Source organism: Loxodonta africana, chromosome 7 (genome assembly GCF_030014295.1).
Source record: "Loxodonta africana isolate mLoxAfr1 chromosome 7, mLoxAfr1.hap2, whole genome shotgun sequence".
Classification (NCBI taxonomy): domain Eukaryota; kingdom Metazoa; phylum Chordata; class Mammalia; order Proboscidea; family Elephantidae; genus Loxodonta; species Loxodonta africana.
The window spans coordinates 57,019,277-57,038,638 of record NC_087348.1 but is presented as its reverse complement, the minus strand read 5'-3'; the positions used below and the strand labels follow the sequence as shown (position 1 = coordinate 57,038,638).

At 37.1% G+C, this 19,362-nt stretch overlaps 1 protein-coding gene across 1 annotated transcript in view; it reads left to right on the top strand.

The window, feature by feature from the left end:
• Positions 1-19,362, top strand: part of ANO3 (anoctamin 3) — a 529,603-nt gene that overhangs the window by 509,182 nt on the left and 1,059 nt on the right. Inside the window, exons 25-27 of the mRNA XM_023550773.2 lie at positions 6,333-6,480; positions 14,294-14,374; positions 14,554-14,659. Of these exons, the coding sequence (XP_023406541.1) occupies positions 6,333-6,480; positions 14,294-14,374; positions 14,554-14,659 (335 nt within the window). The remainder of the gene's footprint in view (positions 1-6,332; positions 6,481-14,293; positions 14,375-14,553; positions 14,660-19,362) is intronic.

Sequence of the window (19,362 nt, the reverse complement as noted above, 5' to 3'; positions counted from 1 at the left end):
CAAGTGAGCACATCCAGTGCTGTATCCATTTGTTGAAACACCTCAACTGGTATTCTGTCAATTCCCGGAGCCTCGTTTTTCACCAGTGCCTTCGGTGCAGCTTAGGCTTATTCCTTCAATATCATCAGTTTCTGATCGTATTCTGCTTCCTGAAATGGTTGAATGTTGACCAGTTCTTTTTGGTGTAGTGACTCTGTGTAATCCTTCCACCTTCTTTTGATGCTTCCTGAGTCGTTCAATATTTTCCCCATAGAACCCTTCAATATTGCAACTTGAGGCTTGAATTTTTCTTCAATTTTTTCACCTTGTCAAGCATTTTCTTCCCTTTTGGTTTTCTATCTCCAGTTCTTTGCAATGTCATTATAATACTCTACTTTGCCTTCTTGAGCCATCCTTTGAAATCTTACGTTCATCTCTTTTATTTCATCATTTTTTTCCTTTTGCTTTAGCTACTCGAAGTTCAAGAGCAAGTTTCAGAGTCTCTTCTGACATCTATTTGAGTCTTTTTTTTCTTGCCTTTTAATGACCTCTTGCTTTCTTCCTGTATGATGTCCTTGATGTCCTTGCACAACTAATCTGGTCTTTGTTCATTAGTATTCAAAGCATCGAATTTATCCTTGAGATGGTCTTTAAATTCAGGTGTGATACGCTAAAGTTCGTACTTGTTCTAATTATCTTCAGTTTCAACTTGAACTTGTATTTGAGCAGTTGATGGTCTGTTCCACAGTCAGCCCCTGGCCGTGTTCTGACTAATTAATGATATTGAGCTTTTCCATTGTCAGTTTCTACAGATGTAGTCTAGTTGATTCCTGTGTATTTCATCTGGTGAGGTCCATGTGTGTAGTTGCCATTTATGTTGTTGAAAAAGGTATTTACAATGAAGAAGTTATTGATCTTGCAAAATTCTATCATGTGATCTCCGGCATCGTTTCTATCACCAAGACCATATTTTCCAACTACTGATCTTTCTTTGTTTCCAACATTCGAGTTCCAATCACCAGTAATTGTTGGTGCATTCTGATTGTATGTTTGACCAATTTCAGAATGCAGGAATTGGTAAAAATCTTAGATTTGTTTATCTTTGGCCTTAATGATTGGTGTGTAAATTTGAATAATAGTCATATTAACTGGTCTTCCTTGTAGGTCTATGGATATTATCCTATCACTGACAGTGTTGTACTTCGGCATAGATCTTGAAAGGTTCTTTTTGATGATGAATGCCATGTCATTCCTCTTCAAGTTGTCATTCCCGTCATAGTAGACCATGTGACTGTCTAATTCAAAATGGCCAATACCCATCCATTTTAGCTCACTAATGCCTGGGATATTGATGTTTGTGTGTTCCATTTCATTTTTGACAATTTCCAGTTTTCCTAGATTCATACTTCGTACATTCCAAGTTCCAATTATTTATGGATGTTTGCAGCTCTTTCTTCTCCCTTTGCCTTGTGCCATGTCAGCAAATGAAGGTCCTGAAAGCATGACTCCATTCACGTCATTACTCTACTTTGAGAAGGCAGCACTTTCCCAGTCTTATTTTGAGTGCCATCCAACCTGAGGGGCTCATCTTCTGGCACAACACCAGACAATGTTCCACTGCTATTCATAAGGTTTTCATTGGCTAATTCTTTTCAGAAGTAGGCCACCGGGTTCTTCTTCCTAGTCTGTCTTAGTCTGGAACCTTAGTTGAAATCTGTCTGCCATGGGTGACCCTGCTGGTGTTTGAACACTGGTGGCATAGCTTCCAGCATCACAGCAACATGGAAGCCCCCACAGTGTGACAAACTGACAGATGGGTGGGGGGAAGATTAGGTAAATGTAAATACAACTATGTGGATGCAGGCACATATATTCGTTGAAGACACAAATCCTGACACTCCTCAGACATAAACAAAAACCTTCCAACATTAGTTTTCTGGGTTTGAAGGCTTAGGACCATAGTCTCATGGAACAATTGACATAACATAGTTCACAAAAATCATAATCTGCATCTTAGTGAAGTGAGTAGTGTCTGGAGTCTTAAAAGCTTGCAAGCAGCCATCTAAGATGTAACTGCAGGTCTTTGCGTGCGATTACCAAAACAATAAGAAGGTAGCCAAAAGCACAGAGAAAAAAAACAAGTATACACAAGACATAAACTAGATAGTACCTAGCTACCATCACTGACCATTCTGACTAGGGTCACAATAGTTGATCACAGATAAAATAGGAGAAAAATATGGAGCAAAACTCAAATTCTTCTTTAAAAAAAAAAAAAGTGAGACAAATTGAAACAGTAGAGAACAGAGGACTCCCTGAGACTATCACCTGAGACACTCTCTAAACCTAAATCCGAGTCTATCTCCTGAAATCACCTTGTAGCGAAATAGCAGAGGGGCACATAAAATAAAGTATAATAAATACCCAAAAGATCAGCACCCTACTAAAAAAGGTCAACATTTACTCAAAAGCAAAGATGAAAAGATAAGGGGGCAGGGAAATTAGAGTACTGGAAATGGAACAAACAGAACACAAAGAGAATGTTGACACAATGTGATGAATTTAACTAATATCACCAAACAGTTTATGCGGATATTGTCAAACAAGAACCTAACTTGCTGTGTAAATTTTCACCGAAAGTGCAATAAAATATTATTTAAAAAATAAATAAAGAGCATGTGCATTTAAAATGTTGATACATTTGGCAACATGTTCTCCAGAAATATTGTGTAATTAATAGTACCATATAAGTACATAAATGTCCATACCTGCATTTTTCAATAACTCCAGGTGTAATGAGCTTTTTTTTTAATCCTTCGCAATCAGAAAACCTGTTGCTGTCGAGTCAATTATGACTCAAAACAACCTTAGAGGACAGAGTAGAACTCCCCCATAGGGTTTTTAAGGAGCTGCTGGTGGACTTGAACTGCCAACCTTTTGGTTAGCAGCCAAGCTCATAACCACTGAGACAACAGGAAAGGAAAAAAAAAAAAAAGTATGCTGTTATATTTACTTGAATTTTCATAACTATGAGATTAAATATATTTTTATGTATTTATTGGCTATTTGTATTTTTCTCTTACTGATTTCATTTATGCCTTTTGGCCATTATATCTAATTTGATAATCTTTGTCTCAATATTAAGAACATTAACCTTTTGACATATATACTGTAAATATTTTTCAAATGCTGGCTTTTAATTAATTTATATGAATAAAGTTTTAAAATTGATAATCAAATTGATATATTTCCCTTATAGTTTTTCTCATATGTGGTATTCTTAAAATGACCTTCTAGAACTCATTATTTTTCACTCATTGTTTTTATTTTGTTTTTTAGATGTTTATTTGGCATTATTTCATTTGTTTCTCTGCATTTTATAATTTGATTCGAATTGTTGATTCATCTGGCGTTTGTTTTTGATGAAAGGCTTGAAAATAAGATCTACTCTTTTTTTTTCCTCTCTCTAGTGAAGTCAGTTTTCTTAAAAGCATTTATTAAACGATCGTATTTTTTTCCTACCTGTTTGACTTGTCTCCATTATCTTATACCAAATGCTGCATAAATTTAAGTGTATTTCCAGAGTTTATGTCCATTGATCTGACTACTTATTCTTGGCACATTGTTTTAATAAACTTCAGTTTTGTAATAAAAAGTTCAAGTGTGGGACAGCAAATTCAGTCTCCTTTTCTTTTTGGGAATATTCAGGTTAATATTGCAAGGTTATCTCTTCAGTTAATTTTATCTTTTTACATATTGCATAACTATCAAAGGCTATTTAAAATACTAATCTCTAGAGGAGCCCTGGTGGTGCGCAGTTAAGCATTCTGCTGCTAACTGAAAGGTCGACTCTTCAAACCCACCAGCCGCTTCGCTCCGAGGGAGAAGGATGTGAGTGTTCTCTTCAACAAAAATTTATAGCCTTGGAAACCCTGTGGGGCAGTTCTACTCTGTCTTATAGGGTTGCTATGAGTCCGAATCAACTCAAGGGCAATGAGTTTGGGTTTTGGGATTATCTGTAAGGTTTAATACCATGCAATTTGTTTGTATTTCTTGAATCAACTAAAAAGTGTTTAATTTTGGTACATTTATTGATTTCATTATTAACATAATATAGGCATGTTAAAGAAAATTTAGAAAATTGGTCAAAGAAGAAAATAAAATTCCCATTCCAGCTTCAGTTACCATTTGTTAATTTGTTGCCCCTTCCAATATATAGATTTGTTTTTAATTTTGCTGTATTATACCTTGTATCAGAACAAAAGAAACAATTAATAATCCTTTCCTCTTTTACCTTTCTCTTCTGCCTCAAGGAATCAATGCTAACAGTTGAGCATGTATTCCTTCTCAGTATTTTTTTTTTACACATACAAACTTATATTTATATGGATTTGCATTGTTTTCCTTCATCGACTTTTTCCAGCTCAAAGCATATTGGTCTAATTGATTGTAGTAAAAAAAAAAAAAAAAAAAGTGGTAATATTCATAATATGGATGGACCATATATTTTATAATCATTTAGTTATTTTATTTATTTATAATCATTTACTTATTTTATTTCCTAACTAGAAACAAGAATAAATATATATAAATATACACATAGATATAGATATGAAAATAGAGACAGATTATCTATATATTATATATCACATACATGTATGTGTGTGTACAGTACATCTGTAGTATTGATCCCAAAAAGTAGACCTACTGAATTAAAACGTATGCATATTTTAATTTTAAAAGCTTTCAGATTAATTTTTTAAAAATTTTGAAACAATTCGTGCTTCCAACAACAGTATGCGTTTCTGTTCCCACAGTTGCTAAATAATGCTAGATGTTACAAGACTTTCAAATCAAATGGAAATAAAAAATAAAAGCGAACAGATAAACATACCTTCAGTTTTAAAGGGCCTTTCACTCAATATTACTGATGGGAAATACAAGCATTTGCTATTTGCGCTTCCATAGCAATTTGCTCGTGAATGTACATTGCTCATTTTTCTATGTTTTTCTTTTTTAATTTTAGGATCTCTTTGTATATTAGGCATCTTAACCCTTTGTTTTTATGAAACAAATATTTTTTTACAGGCTATTTCTTTCATTTGACTGAATGCAGTGACTTTTGTATAAATAAATGTTTAATTTTTATATACTTACATGTTGCTTCTTTTATGGACCCTGCTTTCTTGTCTTATGATCTCCCTGACCAAGACAACTTTAATATCCTTTTTTTTTTTAATTATAACTGAATGTAGCCACATTACAAAGAGTTTGAAAAATAAAGGGAAAAAAAAAGGAAAGGGTTATGCTATAGAATCATTTTGGCACCTTGATTATTATTCCTAGGACTTTTTTTCTGTCTTACCAATATTTTTAACCAAAAAAACCCAGCACCATCGAGTTGATTCCAACTCATAGGGACCCTATAGGACAGAGTAGAACTGCCCCATAGAGTTTCCAAAGAGCGCTTGGCGTATTCGAACTGCCAACCATTTGTTTAGCAGCCGTAGCACTTAACCACTACACCACCAGGGTTTCCCAATATTTTTAAAGGTAAATTTAATCCCAAGTGGAGCATGAGTTTTACTGTACTCAATAAAATATTGATTCTGCCTACAACTTTAAAAACTTCAGTATGCGTCTACATGATTGATGCCAGACTGACCATTTATGAAGTAGAAAATGCCAATTAATGATCTTCAAATTTTGATACCCAACTAGTTTTAGTTTTTTATGTCGTTACTAAAAAAGATACTTGACCAACACATAGGAAAAACCCTTAATGAATACCAAACCAAACGCCCAGTGCCGTCAAGTCAATTCCGACTCATAGCTACCCTACAGGACAGAGTAGAACTGCCCCGTAGAATTTCCAAGGAGCTCCTGGCAGATTTGAACTGCTGACCCTTTGGTTAATAGCCATAGCACTTAACCACTACGCCACCAGGGTTTCCATAATGAATACAGATAGTTTAAAATTTACACAGGCACGTAGACCTTAAAGATTTTTGTTGACTTTATTGCCTCATCACATCTGTACATTTGATTAGCCTTAGAAATACCTTGGGCACCTATACTGTGCATGTCTGATTGTTACAGACACGAATCACTAAATAACCAACCCCTAAAGGTATTTCAGTTTTCAGATCTCTCCAGGTTATGTCTACTTTCCCTCTATTGAAAAGTATATTAAAAACTGTAATATCTGGAGTGAGATACTATATTAAGAAAGTAAATAATCAGCAGAGCTGTGGTTTCAATATACAGGTAAAATGCACTTTCCAAAATAATATTGATTGAAGTGTTTTCATCGTTTCATTCTCATTCCCTGTCTTTAATCTTTTTCCTACTAGGTATCTGGTATGGAATTCTTGAGGGAATCGGTATATTGGCTGTGATCACCAACGCATTTGTAATTGCTATTACGTCTGACTACATCCCGCGTTTAGTCTATGAGTACAAATACGGCCCCTGTGCAGATCGGTTAGAGAACGGTGACAAGTAAGGTTGAAATTTATGCATTTTCCTGGAAAAAAAAAAAAATATTCTTTTTTTTTTTTTTTATTTTATGCTTGTAATCAAAAGTGGAAACTTATTGGGAAGTTTTGTTCTGTGACCATTAACGGTAATGGTTCTGACCATTCCATTTATGTGTTCCATAAATGAAATCAGGCGAGGAAAAAAGGGTGGCTGTTTTTTACAACAAATACTTCTGAAGTTTCTCTGTGTTTTTACTTGTAAATGCATCATTGGTATCAAAATATTAAAAAAAAAATATTATAATGTACAGGCAGTCCCCTTTACGAAAGTACTATGTAAGGACAACTGGTACTTGCCCTTTAATATTATGTAAATTTGTCCTCACTTTGAAAGGATTGAACCAATTCCTACTGGCAACAAATCCTTATAACAAACACCTTCACTTACTGCACATGCAGCTTTTAAATCATTGAAAAGGTTAAGGCTGAATAAGAACCGTATCACCTGTTCCGACTTACCTACAAATTCTACTTAAAGACACAGTTAGGAACAGATCTCTTTCATAACCTAGGAACTGCCTGTATTTAGAAGTCAAATTCTACAATCAGGAAAAAACAAAACATTGCCATCAAGTTGATTCCTACCCATGGAGGCCCTGTAGGACAGAGTGGAACTGCCCCATAGGGTTTCCAAGGAGTGGCTGGCTGGTGGATTTGAACTGCTAACCTTTTGGTTAACAGCCAAGCTCTTAACTGCTGTGCCACCAGGGCTCCCTAGAATTGGAAGTGACTTTAAAAATCACCTGATGCAATCTTCTGACTGAATAGGTGAGGAAATTGAGATCCACACTGCACAATCAAATGGCTGAAGATAACAAAACTAGTGTGTAGGGAGAGACAGAACATGAAGTAACAGACATCTATAAGACTAGAGACTTTTCAAAAGAGATTTGTAACTTGGGGCTTTAAGGTGGCAGAGAATGTTGCCCTAGACCTGCCTCCATGTGTTGTTTGTTAAAATTTAAATCCACACTTTGGAACATGATTTCTTAACCCCTGCACTATTGACATTTTAGACTGGATTTCTTTTTTGGCTGGTGGTAGGCTGTTTTGTGCATTACAGTATGTTTAACAACATCCCTGGCCTCTACCCACTAGATACTAGCAGCAGCCACCCTACTTCTGAAGTTGTGACAGCCAAATATGTCACCAGATACTGCCAATTTATTCCATGGGGGCCAAAATTGCCCTGGTTTGGAAGCACTTCTTTAGGAGAGTCTTTTTTTTTTTTTTTTCTTCAGATCTTTCCTTCTTGAAATCAGGTATTAGGGAAGAATACAAGAGGGCATTGGATTTGGGAAACAGAGAGGAATTGGAGGTACTTAAGAAAAAGCTCTAGCTGGAGATCAGCCTTGGGTATGGAGGCAGTGATGGGTCCTCCCAGGAGAGAAGCTGCCTCCCCCTTCCTTCAGGAACAGCTTTGCCCACACAGCTTATCAGGATGCAGGACCTGTTCCCCGACAGGCTGAGTCCTGGCTTAGGAGGAAATCAGCTCTTAACTCTGCTAGTCAACTGACACTTTCTCTGAACGCTAAAATGCCTTTCTGAACACAATATAGCTCAAGTTTTCAGAAGGAGATAATGAAGGCCTGGGTATTATTTTATCTCGTTTTATTAACATTTTGGAGTCTTGCCAAGGCCTTTTAACGTGGAATCAGACACCACAGGTTCAAGTTTTATCTGTGTCTTTTACTAAATGCCACATCATGAATCTGGACCTAGTTGGTCCAGATAACAAAAAACATTCACAGGTCTTATGATGAAGAAATGGCATATGAGGTAACTTTTTATGAACCGTAAAACACTATTTAAATATAACATTGTCTTAATATTAATGGCAAAGAAAAAAGTCCTTTTTTTTTTTCTCTAATTCTAAATGATTTAGAAGTAGATTTTTGAGTTTAAAATATAGGCTGTTTGGCAGACCTATTTTCTGGTGTCTTTACTGCTACCTAGTGGCCAGAGAAAATGATGTTTGTGGGGTATCAGCTCTACATTTCAGATCTGCCTTCATCCTTCATATTTTGATGACTAGGGATCTAGAATAATTTCAAGCAGAGATGTGTGGAACTTACATAAGATTGAAACCACACATTAAGAGGGATCCTATTGCTTAATTCTTAACAGGTATGCTTAGCAGCTAAATTAGAATAGAGTCATTGAGATTGGAAATTTTCAGAGCAAAGTGGCAAAAGGGCAAAGTGGCAGTGGAGAGAATAATATTGACAAGAGGCACTGAAATGACAAATTGTGGGATCTAGTAATGACAGCCCCCACGTGTCTGTCAGTTTGTTGTACTGTCGGGGCTTGTGTGTTGCTGTGATGCCAGAAGCTATGCCACCGGTATTGAGATACCAGCAAGGTCACCCATGGAGGACAGGTTTCAGCTGAGCTTCCAGACTAAGACAGACTAGGAAGAACGACCCAGCAGTCTACTTCTGAAAAGCATTAGCCAGTGAAAACCTTATGAATAACAGCAGAACATTGTCTGATATAGCGCTGGAAGATGAGCCCCCCAGGTTGGAAGGCACTCAAAAGATGACTGGGGAAGACCTGCCTCCTCTAAGTAGAGTCGACCTTAATGATGTGGATGGAGTCAAGCTTTCGGGACCTTCATTTGCTGATGTGGCATGACTCAAAATGAGAAGAAACAGCTGCAAACATCCATTAATAATCAGAACCTGGAATGTACAAAGTATGAATCTAGGAAAATCGGAAGTTGTCAAAAATGAAATGGAATGCATAAACATCGATATCCTAGGCATTAGTGAGCTGAAATGGACTGGTATTGGCCATTTTGAATCAGACAGTCATATAGTCTACCATGCTGGGACTGACAACTTGAAGATGATTGGTGTTGCGTTCATCGTCAAAAAGAACGTTTCAAAATCTATCCTGAAGTAAAGTGATAGGATAATATCCATATGCCTAAAAGGAAGACCAGTTAATACAACTATTGTTCAAATTTATGCACCAACCACTAGGGCCAAAGATAAATAGAAGACTTTTATCAGCTGCTGCAGTCTGAAATTGATTGAACATGCAATCAAGAAGCATTGATAATTATTGGCGATTGGAATGTGAAAGTTGGAAACAAAGAAGAAGGATCAGTAGTTGGAAAATATGGCCTTGATGATAGAAACAATGCCAGAGATCAAATGATAGAATTTTGCAAGACCGACGACTTCTCCATTGCAAATACCTTCTTTCACCAACATAAACAGCGACTATACACATGGACCTTGCCAGATGGAACACTGAGAAATCAAACTGACTACATCTGTGGAAAGAGACGATGGAAAAGCTCAATATCATCAGTCAGAACAAGGCCAGGGGCCGACTGTGGAACAGATCCTCAATTGCTCATATGCAAGTTCAAGCTGAAACTGAAGAAAATCAGAGCAAGTCCACGAGAGCCAAAATATAACCTTGAGTACATCCCACCTGAATTTAGAAACCATCTAAAAAATAGATTTGATGCATTGAACACTAGTGACCGAAGACCAGGCAAGTTGTGGAATGACATCAAGAACATCATACATGAAGAAAGCAAGAAGTCATTGAAAAGAGAGGAAAGAAAGAAAAGACCAAGATGGGTGTCAGAGGAGACTCTGAAACTTGCTCTCAAACACTGAGCAGCTAAAGCAAAAGGAAAAATTGATGAAGTAAAAGAACTGAACAGAAGATTTTAAAGGGCGTCTCGAGAAGACAAAGTAAAGTATTATAATGACATGTGCAAAGAGCTGGAGATGGAAAACCAAAAGGGAAAAACGCGCTCAGTGTTTCTCTAGCTGAAAGAACTGAAGAAAAAATTCAAGCCTCAAGTTGCAGTAGTTAAGGATTCTATGGGGAAAATATTAAAAGATGCAGAAAGCATCAAAAGAAGATGGAAGTGAACTAGAGACTTACATCATCCCTGAGACCAGAAGAACTAGATGGTGCCCGGCCACAACCGATGACTGTCCTGACAGGGAACACAACAGATAACCCCTGAGGGAGCAGGAGAACAGTGGGATGCAGACTCCAAATTCTCATAAAAGACCAGACTTAATGGTCTGACTGAAAGTAGAAGAATCCCAGCAGTCATGGTCCCCAAACCTTTTGTTGGCCCAGGACAGGAACCATTCCCGAAGACAACTCATCAGACATGGAAGGGACTGGACAATGGGTTGGAGAGAGATGCTGATGAAGAGTGAGCTACTTCTATCAAGTGGACACTTGAGACTGTGTTGGCATCTCCTGTCTAGAGGGGAGATGGGAGGGTAGAGAAGGTTAGAAACTGGCAAAAGGGTCACAAAAGGAGAGACTGGAGGGAGGGAGCGGGCTGACTCATTGGGGGAGAGTAAATGGGAGTATGTAGTAAGGTGTATATAAGCTTATGTGTGACAGACTGACTTGATTTGTAAACTTTCACTTAAAGCACAACAAAAATCATTAAAAAAAAAAAAAAGAAGAAGAAGAAGATGGAAGGAATACACAGAGTCATTATACCAAAAAGAATTAGTCGATGTTCAGCCATTTCAAGAGGTGGCATATGATCAGAAACCGATGGTACTAAAGGAAGAAGTCCTAGCTGCTCTGAAGGTGTTGGCAAAAAACAAGGCTCCAGGAATTGATGGAATATAAACTGAGATGTTTCAACAAACAGATGCAGCGCTGGAGGTGCTCACTTGTCTATGCCAAGAAATATGGAAGATAGCTTCCTGGCCAACTGAGTGGAAGAGATCCATATTTGTGCCTATTCCCAAGAAAGGTGATCCAACTGAATGTGGAAATTAATAGAACAATATCATTAATATCACGTGCATGCAAAATGTTGCTGAGGATCATTCAAAAACGTCTGCAGTGGTGTATCAACAGGGAAATGCCAGAAATTCAGGCTGGTTTCAGAAGAGGGCGTGAAACCAGGGATATCATTGCTGATGTCAGATGGATCCTGGCTGAAAGCAGAGAATACCAGAAGGCTGTTTACCTGTGTTTTATCAACTATGCAAAGGCATTTTACTGTGTGGATTGTAACAAATTATGGATAACATTGCTATGAATGGAAATTGCAGAACACTTAATTGTGTTCATGAGGAACCTTTACATAGATCAAGAGGCAGTTGATCAGACAGAGCAAGGGGATACCGATTAGTTTAAAAGTCAGGAAAGGCGTGCGTCAGGGCTGTATTCTTTCACCATACCTATTCAATCTGCATGCTGAGCAAATAATATGAGAAGCTGGACTATAACAACCTGTGTTATGCAGATGACACAACCTAGCTTGCTGAAAGTGAAGAGGACTTGAAGCACTTACTAATGAAGATCAAAGACCACAGCCTTCAGTATGGATCGCACCTCAGCATAAAGAAAACAAAAATCCTCACAACTGGACCAATGAGCAACATCATGATAAAAGGAGAAAAGATTGAAGTTCTCAAGGATTTCATTTTACTTGGATCCACAATCAACAGCCATGGAAGCAGCAGTCAGGAAATCAAAAGACGCATTGTGTTGGGCAAATCTGCTGCAAAGGACCTCTTTAAAGGGTTGAAGAGCAAAGGTGTCACCTTGAAGACTAAGGGGCGCCTGATCCAAGCCATGATATTTTCAATGGCATCATGTGCATGTGAAAGCTGGACAATGAGTAAGGAAGACCGAAGAAGAATTGACGCCCTTGAATTGTGGCGTTGGCAAAGAATTTTGAATATTCCGTGGACTGCCAAAAGAACGAACAAATCTGACTTAGAAGAAGTACAGCCAGAATGCTCCTTAGAAGCAAGGATGGCGAGACTGCATCTTACATACTTTGGACATGTTGTCAGGAGGGATCAGTCACTGGAGAAGGACATCGCGCTTGGCAGAGTACAGGGTCAGCGGAAAAGAGGAAGATCGTTAAAGAGATGGATTGACACAGTGGCTGCAACAATGGGCTCAAGCATAACAATGATTGTAAGGATGGCTCAGGACTGGGCAATGTTTCATTCTGTTGTATATAGAGTCGCTATGAGTCGGAACCGACTTGACAGCACCTAAGAAGAACAACAACTGTAATGACAGGAAGGGAAGTGAAGGCACAGTGGCACTGGAGTTACAAGAATCCAAGGTTTAGTATGAAATAGATGTGCATTCGAATCCAGGTCCTAAAAGCTATATGCATAGGGCAGTGGTCTTCAACCTGTGGTCTGCAGATCTCTGGAGGCCTTGAGACCACCTCAGTGCTCTATCACATCACAACGATTTTTATAATGATACTAAGCCATTGCCTTTTTTCAACATATTGTCATTTGCACTGATGGTACAAGAATAGCGGGGAGTAAAATTCCCGATGCCTTTGTATGACTCAAGGCAATTGCACCAAACAATTAATAATGACTATATTTTTTATATTTATATTCCTCCTTGCTATATCATCACCATAAAAATATAAAATAAAATGCCAATTTGACTTCATAATGCTCTTGATGAAGGCGTAGCAATTGATTTAATCAAATACATACCCTTGAGTAAGAATATAAATGAGAAGTTCACATAAATTGCTTCTGCTCCATTCTGAAGTATGATGGTTGCCTTAAAGAAAAGAGCTTGTGTTACTGAATTGTGTTATTGAGTTCCAAACTGAACAAGCTGTTTGTTTGTTTTTTCAACATGAAATAAAGCTTGCTAGACAAACTAGGATTATTTAGAGTTGGCATTTTCCACCCACTCTTTTTGCAAATGTGCAAAATCAGCCTGTCATTTTAAGTAGAATAACTGACAGTATTTGTCGCTGCTGCTAACATTCAAGCTTTGAAGTGAAAATTAGAATTTTGGAGAACTTTTATCTACCACTGTGAGCTTGAAAGTTTGCCGGTACTTAAAGATTTTTTTTTTTCTGATATAATCAATGGTGATATTAATGAAAGTGATTTTAAAAATATATTCTATAGTAAAAATGTGCCAATATTTGGAAGATCTGTATAATCCAGTGACTAATATTTTCCAAATGACCCATATTTGGTGTTACAAAACCATGCACTGAGCTTATGTTAAAGGTAATGCCGTTAATGTCATTAATGTTACTGAATTGTACATGTAAAACAATGTTGAAATGGCAAATGTTGCAAGATATTTATTAAATTTACATATATGTACGTTTTTAATGCATAGGAAATAATACAATGCCTAGTGCATGGGAAGGCCTGTTGCCATGAAGTCAATCCGAAGTCACAGCAACCCTCTAGGACAGAGTAGAATTGCCGCATAGAGTTTCCAAGGCTGTAATCTTCATGGACACAGACTGCTGCATCTCCCGTGGAGAGTGCTGGTGGGCTCGGGCCACCAACCTTTCAGTTAGCAGCTGAATGCTTAACCACTACGCCACCAGGGCTCCTCTACTGCATAGTAACCCAAAACCCCATTGCTGTTGAGTCGATTCTGACTCATAGCGACCCTATAGAACAGAGTAGAACCACCCCATAGAGCTTCCAAGGAGAGCCTGGTGGATTCGAACTGGTGATCTTTTGGTTAGAAGCCGTAGCACACTATGCCACCAGGGTTTCCAGTTAGTAAATATAAATGAAAAGGCAAGATGGGAGCTATTTCAAGAAAATAGCCTAATAGGAAGCTGTCTCATTACAGCACAAGTACAGATGCAGTGGAGTAAGGTAGTGGAATAAGAGAACTGAGTTGTTAGGAATTTGTAACGAGATTGGAAGTAATAGGCACTTATAAAAGTCTATCATTTGTAGTGAAAAAACTGGACTAGGAATTTGTGGCTCCCTGAATCACATGATACTTTTCTTTTTTTCCAGCTGCTTAAAGGGGTATGTCAACAATAGCCTATCCTTCTTTGACCTGAGTGAGCTTGGCATTGGAAAATCTGGTTACTGCAGGTACTAACTTACAAATTAGCTTTCTTTCCTTCTTGCTTTTGCCATTTCATCTTCTCCCCTCTACATGTTAATGAGTTCATTTAAACTGTCATTTTTGCTAGTTTTAGAAAATCAAGAACATTTTTGGTCTTTGTGCTCTGTCCTCTGTTTTTTATACTCTTTGGCTTTATGGATTTCAGGTACCGAGACTACAGAGGTCCCCCTTGGAGCTCCAAACCCTATGAGTTCACCTTACAATATTGGCATATCCTTGCTGCCCGATTGGCCTTCATTATCGTGTTTGAGGTTAGTCACAGACTTAGGAGAAAATTACTGTAGGTAAATGTTTTCCCAACTGATTTATCAGTTGTCTCTTTGAAGCCAGCTCCTCATTGATTTCTGAAAAAGGAATTGAATATTTCCTCAGAAAAGGCTTGGCTACAGTGAAACCATTCTAACAAGAGTCAAAAAGCAAGAGTGGAAAAATGTTAGAAGATAGGTTAGTGAGTTTTTGTATCAGAAACCCAGGGTAAAGGAAGCTACCACACAGTTGAACTGAAAACTTAGTTTGAGTCTCCTAGTGGTTAAGTTTAAAAAGGAAAGGGTGGGTTACCTGATTTTCATCATCTGAGAAAAGAATGCATATCTTTTTGTCAAGATGGAGAAACATATTTTGAACAATCAACTTGAATTACATTTGATCACGTGCATATTTGTATAAGGGACATTGGATGATTCAATAAATGATGCCTGAGAACACTTTTATAAAAAGTGCACAGATTCTGACTGTCAGTCACGCAATATTAGATTGTTGTCCCATGAAGACATTTTGGGGAAGTTACGGTGTTATTGCTTTGTTTAGTATATAACTTAGCTGATACCATGAAGCACTTAGCACTAGAATATATTATTGAGTATCTACTCTCTGAACCAGCACTAGGATCTATGGAAAGACTTTGAATGCATCTCTTTCCTATGGCCAAAATTATGGAGAGAAAAGCAAGGCCATTGCTAAGACTTTTGGGAAAAATCTCATTAAGGGCACCTGTGCCTCTCAACTGATCTCCATTAAAGTACTTCAGATTTTGTTCCTCCTGTGTAAAATGAAACCCTTACCTCTAAGATCTCATCCAGATCTGAAATTCTGTTACTTAAAGACTCTATTGCCTAAAAAATATTTCCCGATAAAATGATATTTTCTACTTATTACCAGTAGCATAAGAGCTTTAGGCATATTTATAATTTAGGAAAGTCAGTTTTTAATGTGTATATTTTTACATACACTTTTTTGTGTGTGTTCTTTATTCAAATTTACATTAATGGTATTCTATACTAAAACACATTTTACGTTTCATATGTTTATCTTTATTAGATCTAGAGAGAGATCTGGAAACCCTGGTGGCGTAGTGGTTAAGTTCTACGGCTGCTGACCAAAAGGTCAGCAGTTCAAATCTACCAGGCACTCCGTGGAAACCCTATGGGGCAGTTCTACCCTGTCCTATAGGTTTGCTATGAGTCAGAATCGACTTAAGGGCAACAGGTTTGGTTTTTGGTAGGGAGAGAGCTAGCCATTAAATCTACCCACGTGTAGATCGTTTCTTACTACATGATATTTCATCGAATGTAAATACCAGATTCCCCTTTGGATGGGCTGTTGTTGTTAGGTGCCATCGTGTCATTTCTGATTCATACCGACCCTATGACCAACAGAATAAAATACTGCCCAGTCTTGCACCATCCTCACAATCCTTGCTATCCTTGAGCCCATGGTTGTAGACACCGTGTCAACCCATCTCATTGACTATCTTCCTCTCTTTTGCTGACCCTCTATCAAGCATGATGTCCTCCTCCAGGGAATGGTCCCTCCTGATAACCTGTCCAAAGTACATGAGACGAAGTTTTACCATCCTTGCATCTAACGAGCATGCTGGCTGTACTTCTTCCAAGACAAATTTGTTCATTCAATACCACAATTCAAAGGCATCACTTCTTCGGTCTTCTTTATTCATCGTCCAGCTGTCACAAGCATATGAGGGGACTGAAAATACCACGGGCATAACTTGGATGGGTACTTAGACTTAAATCAATTCTTGTACCTAAAATAAATCTCTATTAACAATCTTAGACATGTTACCTCATGAACATGTTTAAGGGTTTCTCAGGGATGTATACCCAGGTGTGCAATCATTTGTTTAGGTGCCTACTCAGGTTCATGAAATAATGTCGGATTGTGCTCCCAAATGACCACAGCTGTTTATACTGCCAACAGTAGTGGATGAGGGTTTCCCAGTCCTTTACATTTTCACCAGTTCTTCATATGACCTGAGTTTCTAATATTTTTCAGTTGAATTTGAGTAAGATGACATTTTTTTATTTATTTTGTTTTCTATATTTGTTCTAGCTTTCTTCCTACCGGCATTGACCATCACTTTTTGTACTAGAAAGCCATTTTGGTTTCTTTTTTTGTAATTTTGTAACATTGGCCTATTTTCAGCTGAGTCTCCAGTATATTTGCTACTGAATTTCGGTTTGTTTTTTTTTTAACATATATCCCACATATTATCCCTTTGCCAGTTATAAACATAGCAAATATATTTTTCCTGTCTATAATCATTCAATTTTATTTATAAACAGCTAATGTTTAATTTTGATATAGTCAAAACCATCATTGCTTTTCCTTTATGTTTTTTTATTTATTTTGTGTATCTTATTTAAGAAATTTCCTCATATGAAGTTCAAAAAAACTCTGTTACACTTTTTATTATTAATTATATAAAAAATTTACCTTTAACATTTGTTTAAGATACCTAAAGTTTGTTTTTATATAGCCTGAGGAAAAAGCTTGTTTATCTTCTTCTCCATGTAGTAAGATAATTTTCACAGCACTGTCTACTAAATAATCTATTATTTCTTCACAGGTTTGTAATTCCACTTCAATAATTTCAAGTTTCTATATAGTCATGGGTGTATCCCTGGCCTCTGTATTCTGATATATTTGTCTATTTTTCTGTTCTTAGGTCAGTATCACACTATTTAAGTGTGGTGGCTTTGTAATATAATTTAATTCTGGCAGTGAACCCTCCACCTCCATTATATTTGCTTTTATTTTTCCAAAATTGTTTAGCTATTTGGAGGTTAATTATTCACATAAATTTAGAATTCATATTTTTCAAGTCACCCCTCCCCCCAAAAAAACCCATAACTTGTAGCCATCAAGTCCCTTCTAACTCATATCAACCCTATAGGACAAAGTAGAACTGCCCCATAGGGTTTCCAAGGAGCCGCTGGTGGATTCTAACTGCAAACCTTTTGCTTAGCCAAGGACCTCTTACTATCATGCAAGAATTTTGGTTAGAATGATATTTGTAGAAATTATTGAGGAAAATTTCGCCTGTCAGCAAATTTATGCTGTTTCATTAATCAACATGGAATTTATTCAGCTAACTTTTATGACCTTGAAGCATTTTAAAAATATTCTCTGAAAGTAGCTTGTTGGTTCCTTTTAAAGTTCATTCCTATAAACTTTGTAGATATTTTCTGCTGCTATTGTAAATGGCATTTTTCCTCATATGATTGACTTAAGTTTTGTTGGTGTGCTGGAATGGTGTTGATCTTTCTAAGAGGAGCGTAGTTTCTTGTTGAGAGCTCCTGGTGGTTCTAACATTTGTCTGTCAAATCAGCTGGATTTAATAATGCCATTAATAATACCATTTGCGAATAATGACAGTTTCTCCTCTTGACTTCCAAGTTTATACCTTTTCTTTTGCTTGCCTTACGGGGTTGCTAGAAATTTCCACATTGCGTTGAACAGCAGTGGTGTGAGCAATCATGTCTTATTTTCAACTTTGGCGTAAATGCTTGTTGTTTTTTTTTTTTTTAATTTTTGTTTCTTAAGACATATTGCTGGTTATTTCTGTAAATCATTCCAAAATAGATATTTGGTCCGGAAGGAAACTCATGATTATCCACTTTTATACATAAAGGAAAATATGACTTGATTTACTGTGCTTTCCTAGATATGGCGTAATTGGCAATGATGTTTTCAAGGACACATAGCAAGCACAATTAAAAATTCCCTGCATTCTTCCCTTCCACCTACAGTTCTTGTTTACTAGAAGTCCTTTAGGTAAATGTATTCTTTTCCAAAGATCATCCTAATCACTATTAGTATCAGATTTTTTTTTTCGTTTCTGAGAATTTGGAAGTTCTACCTTTCTTCTTCATGGGAAAAGGGAAAGGATGCATTTATGATAAAAGGGATTAATGTTTAAATAGAACTCACAGTATGCCAAGCACTCTTTTAAGCTCTTCACATATGTTTTCTCATTTAATCCTCAGGCCAACTTTTTTTTTTTTAATCGTGCTTTAGGTGAAAGTTTACAGCTCAAGTTAATTTCTCATTCAAAAGTTAATACACATATTGTTTTGTGACATTAGTTGCAAACCCCACAATGTGACAGCACACTCTCCCTTTCCACCCTGGGTTTCATGTCCATTTGACCAGTTCCTGTCCCTTCCAGTCTTCTCATTCTGCTTTTGGACAGGAGCTGCCCATTTGGTCTTGTGACTCATGCCAACTTTTATAAAAGATAACATCATTATCACCTTTTCAGAGACAAGGAAACTGAGGCACAGAGAAGGGAAGTGATTGGTCTAAGGTTACATCGCTAATGAGTGTGAGAGTAGGGTTTGTTCACACCTTTGAGTTTTGCTCCTGTGCTTTTATTTTTATATATAATACTTTTTGTCAATTTGTTTTTTAAAATCCCAGTAGTATATTTTTATTATAGGAAAAGTTCCATAATAGTGATAAAATATTTTAAAGCAATTATGGTATATGAACTTAACAATAGAGTAAACGTTCCTATGCTGGAGATTGAATCTAAACCCAACATCGCAAGCAGACCATATGCTACATGGTTTCTACTGTAGTTTTATGATCTATTGGATCTGATTTCTCCCTGGACATGGTCTTTCCCATCTGTCCATAACAATGCATGCCATAACAG